Source organism: Coffea arabica, chromosome 1e, assembly GCF_036785885.1.
Source record: "Coffea arabica cultivar ET-39 chromosome 1e, Coffea Arabica ET-39 HiFi, whole genome shotgun sequence".
Classification (NCBI taxonomy): Eukaryota; Viridiplantae; Streptophyta; class Magnoliopsida; order Gentianales; family Rubiaceae; genus Coffea; species Coffea arabica.
Window position 1 is genome coordinate 37545924 of NC_092311.1, and position 5216 is coordinate 37551139.

Genomic DNA, 5216 nt, shown 5'->3' on the forward strand with positions numbered 1-5216 from the left:
ATAGTTTATTCTTCTTGTATTTGTAGTTAGATTTGAATGAAGATTTGAGGAGCAAAAATGGAGAGTTGGAGCTCATGTGACGAGAGTGATTTCTCTTCTATCACTTTTTCTTTGTATTTGAGTTCATGTTTATCTATAATACAAGTTTGCATTTGTGATTTTATCATGTTTAGTTAAAAGTTTATGCCTAAAGTATGATTGAACTTTCTATATCTTGTTAATGATGTTTACTTGGTTATTTGATGATGTTATTTTGAGCAAGTAATTTATCACTTTTGTTTATCTAATCATGATTAACTGCCCATTAATTATGATAATCTAAAGGTGTTAAATTTGTAATGAGAATTGGAATTTAACACTAGTTCAGCGAAGTGATAGACCTAGGGAGTTCACTCACGAGAGTAGAGGAACAGCTTTGTGGCTTTAGTGACTTGTTTCATGTAATTTCATAGAAAAAATGAGTTTGTAGTTAATTTACAACCATGAGAGTAGGTATGATTTAATTACAAGTATAGTTGATTCACTACAAGAATAGGTTTCAAATACATAAGGAAATTAAGTTATAACTATCCAAGTTAATAGCATTCACTTAACCTGTAATCTCATTTGCAAGAGTAGTAAGGAATTTCATACCTCTAGGAGTTTTCTAGTGTTATTTTCATTACTTTTATGTTTGTGGTAATCTAGATAATAAAGGAGCTTGAAAATCACCGGCAATTAAAAATCTTCCTTGTGAGTTCGACCCTTAATACCCTATACTCAATCGCGACTCGTATACTTGCGAAAAATCACGTGTGGGATATTTAGGATGTTATAAATGTAAAATTTGACTGTGAAATGAGATTAATTGTTATATATATATATATATATATATATCTCGCGTTCGTCAAACTCTCACTAGGAATTTTCAAGAGATAAGAAATCTCTGACTATGGATCTTTAGGTGAGAAGAAACTCTCACTAGAAAATCTTAGACGGGACTTTATTAAAAAGCACCAAAAAAATCGAAAAAAAAGGTTTGGAAGGGAAGGAAACCAATTGATCTCTTCTACAGAACAAGGTTTTCTGTTTTTTGGGGAAGGAAAAGTTAGAGAGAATAAGGAGAGTTTATGATTCTAATTTATAACTCATACATGTACATATAATCTTTGAGCGAGGTGGCCCTCCAAATTACTGCTACTTGATTTCCAATTTTGAAATTTATGGTTTCGAATTCTAAAAAGCAATAACCAATTTTGCACCATATTTGAGGTATCTAATTCAAAAGTCACCGAATATTCAACCCAATTACTAATTTACCGATTTTGAGTTTGATTTTTCAAATTCATTTGACGATCAATAAATTGGTAATTGCCCATATATGTTCAACCCACGATTGTGAATCCACTAATATGGTTTTGCATTTTTACATTTCTTCAATTGCAAGATTAATTTTCCTAATGGGCTTCAAAAATTTTAAAATCTCTCACATCTTTCTATTCTTACACTTCAATTACTTTTAAGTAAAATTTTAGCTTTGTCTGGCAAATGAAGTTTTTATGTATTTGTCTAAATTTTATTATAATTTACTGTAGAACTTTCATAAAATTTTTTGTATTTTCTAGAGTGTCTAGAAGATGGTTGTAAAATGAGTGTCTAGAAGATAATTGTAAAATCCAGTTGCTTTCCATACGTCATTCACCTCTACCATTGAGTGCCACCTACCCCACCAATAATCACCACTACACCTATCCCCATGCTCTCTTTCCCTCCTCATCGCCTCCATTTTCTTTCTCTTCTCTCGCCATCTCTTCTCCTACTACTCTCTGTCCTTTCTCTCTTCTCCCCACAACACTACCATCTCTCTCCTCTGTTCTTTTCCTTTCTTTTCTATCCCTCTAGCTCTTTCCCTACTATCCTTGGTCCAAATCACATTGCAGCTACCTTTTCCTCCCTCCTCTCCTTTTTTAAGAGAGGAAAGGAGGATTAGAGAGGAGAAAGGATGGAGAGGGAAGTGGTTGTAAGGTAAGAAAACAATAGAAAAGAGAGAGAAATGAGGAAACAAATCTAGACCAAATCTAGTGTAGATCGATATTATGAGGTGGTAAGATGGGGAAAAGAGTGAGGATAATAGGGAGGAGAAGTCATAAAGGGCGTAAGAAAGAGGAAAATGTAGCCAGTTTTGAGGGATGAGTTGTCATGGCAGGTGGTAGCAATAATGGGGTGTATTTTTTTGCATTTTTGCTGAACAAATTTCGAAAAAATTTGGGGTATTGTAGTATTTCTCAACATGGTATATTACAAAAATGGTAAAATTGCACAAATTGTCCTTCACATATTAATGATGTAAAATTTAGCCCTTAAAAATCAAAATGGGTGGCTATAAAAATATTTACTTTTGGTCTCCAGTGACCTTTCCAGTTGAATTTTGGCCAGAATAAATGAGGAGCACATTACATATCCAATTTTTAAAAAGTAAATCTAGTAAATCATTTAAATTGACCTAATTCCTCACATAATCCACTATTCCCCCAATTGTTCTCAACCTAAACCATAATTTCAAAAACTTGCATTAATTAACAATGGTGGATTTCTATGAGGAGCCTTTTAGTTGTGAATCCATTGATCATTTGGTTCTTTACAAGTGTGGGAACATGTTCATGCCGTTTAATTTGATTTTGATTGGGTTTTGGAAAAGAATTGGGTTTAATTATTGCATGTACTTTTAGGAGATTCTAATTAGTAGTTAATTTTATTGTGTGACGGGTTGGGAGAAATATGTATTTCGTTATAATGGCTCTACATATTACAGAATTGGTTATGAGTTTTTCAATTTTAATATTTGTTCTAATCTATTTAAGATCTTATTTATCTTGAAGAAAGAAAAAATAAAGTAAAGGTAATACTTTAACAACTAGAAAAGATCTAGAATAAAAACTAGTTATGCATTAATTGGTTACGTCAAGAGAACAAAACTAAACCACAAATCAGATGAAGGTATTCCAGCTCCAAGCACCAGAACTTTTATCAACTATGCTACTAATAATCCTTTACCTACCAATACTCCCTTTCAAGTTCTTCATAATTTGTTCACTCACAAAATTTAGGAAGAGCAAATACTCCTTAAATTTCCTTTAAATCATGGAACTTTTAGAAATATTAGACTATAGCTGCAAAAGCCATATTCTGAATAGGACATACAAAATAGGATTGTGCTTTGTATTCTAGCATCTAATATATACAATCTATTCAGTTTTGTACACCAAAAAATTATGGAATGGTCTCCTAAACACAAGCAAAATACGGCAAAATAAAAGATTAAGTGATAATTTGCCACAGAGAAAAACCCCATAAAGGATCTATCTCATTTCTTGAATTGTGAATTTATTTTTTGTATTTAACATAAAAAATATAGGCATAACTAGGAACAATTTTCTTAGAACCCTTGGTTGCTAATGCCTGTATTGTTGAAGCATACCTAGTATGCATATATTTTGATGCCACTGGATTTACAAACTACATCATAAAAGAGAGTAGCTAGAGGCAAAAAATAAGGGCGACTTGAGCAATATCCAAATGCAAACCCAAATCTGAGTTTTGGGATCCAAAAATTTTTGAAAAATAGTTTTTTCTTTTTTTAAATTTATGTGGATGGAAATTTAAAATATTTTGTCATAGAATTCATATTTCAATTAAATACTTGTGTATCAAAATTACATGAACTAAGGGAAAAGAACGTACAATAACTTGTGTATTAAAATATTTTACTGATGTCCTCTATATCAAAACAAAATTTAACCTTATAAATGTATCCACGGAACATAAAATAACTAAATTAAAAAGAGAAAACTCCATACCAAACTTTTTCTATTGGTACATAATCATTAGGGAACCTAATTGGAAGAGTCTCCATACAAGATACAACCAAAATTTAAAATTGAAATGACCTAATGAAAAAGACACATAGAATAATTAGAAAGCTAAGACCACCACCTCATATGTCTATAGAAACTTGTAAAAACGGTTAGAATTGTTTCCATGAGACATGTTGGAATCACCAATTACAGGTGCCCTAGCATTTGAACTAGTTGTTCCAACATGATCTCTTGCTATAGCACCAAATAGGGAAAATCCATTAGGGTCAGATGCCCTATTACCATAAGGGACACCCATACCATTAGAAAGGCCTATATTTCTTCCAGAATTACTCTGTCCAATCAAGTATTGAGGTATATTTATTGCCTCAATCGGGCTCTTATGCAATTCATTCTCAATCTTCTTCTTGAGGCCTTGCAATGCCTTCTCCAACTTTTGAAGTTCCTCTAAATTCAGCTCCTTAATTGGAACCCTCCACCAATACTTTTGTTGGGCTTCTTTTGCCATCTGATCAAAGACTTCTCCACGTCTTTTCTCAGCTTCCAGGAGTTTTTCAAGGGCTGTGAGTTTATTGTTTTGCTCGCTAATATCTTCTTGATAATTGGCAACAACATAGCGGTCAATGCTACCCTGGATGCTAGGTGTAGGGTTTCTTCCAAGGAACTTATCAACGACAGATTCGAAAGATAAATGACCAAAGGAGTAAGCCTTTTGTCCTGGAGAGAACACCACCAAAGCAATTTCTGCTTCAGTAAGTGTGCAAAGTTCACTGGCCTTTTTGAAAAGGCCATTGCGGCGTTTTGAGAAGGTAACCTGCAGGTGGCTCATCGTTTCCATTTTAACTATAGGAACCTTTTGCCTACCCTTTGTCAATTTTTTCGCCATGGCTGATTATAATGAACTTACTATGGCAATATTTGAGAAAGAATGGTTTGTATTACATGAGGCAGAAGGGGCTTTTATAGAAATTTTTTGTGCCCATTAATTCTTTCTTTCCTATTTTAAAATTGTTTCACATGGCAAGTAATTAAGTCACAATCTTGGAGTCTTAATTATCTTCCATTCATAGCATTTATTGTGGGATAACAAATTTCCAAACTTATTTAATTTAGTTTATGAACAGTTTCAAAATTTGTATCCATGTGGCAAGAATTGGCATTCAATTATTTTCCTACTTTAAACCGCTTGATTTAAAATTTTGAAGGATTAATTACACTAAATCTCTTGATACTTACTTTGGCTAGCGATAATGGCAGAGCTATTATTTTCCTTCCAGAGCAGTTTAGTTTCAAATACCAAATTTACCCTTATGAAAGTTAAATCAATAAACTATTACTTAAATGATGGATCCACCCGTATCC

General features: G+C 32.8%; 1 protein-coding gene across 1 annotated transcript; it reads right to left on the reverse strand.

Moving 5' to 3' along the window:
* Positions 1–3892: 3892 nt before the first annotated feature.
* LOC113689225 (agamous-like MADS-box protein AGL62) lies at positions 3893–4740 on the reverse strand. Its single transcript, XM_027207027.1, has one exon. The coding sequence runs from the start codon at positions 4738–4740 to the stop codon at positions 3982–3984; it is 759 nt and encodes a 252-aa protein (XP_027062828.1). The 3' UTR covers positions 3893–3981.
* Between the last annotated feature and the right edge of the window lie 476 nt (positions 4741–5216).

Coding starts and splice junctions, on each gene's coding strand:
- LOC113689225 (XM_027207027.1), bottom strand. CDS start 4,740: ATGGCGAAAAAATTGACAAAGGGTAGGCAAAAGGTTCCTATAGTTAAA.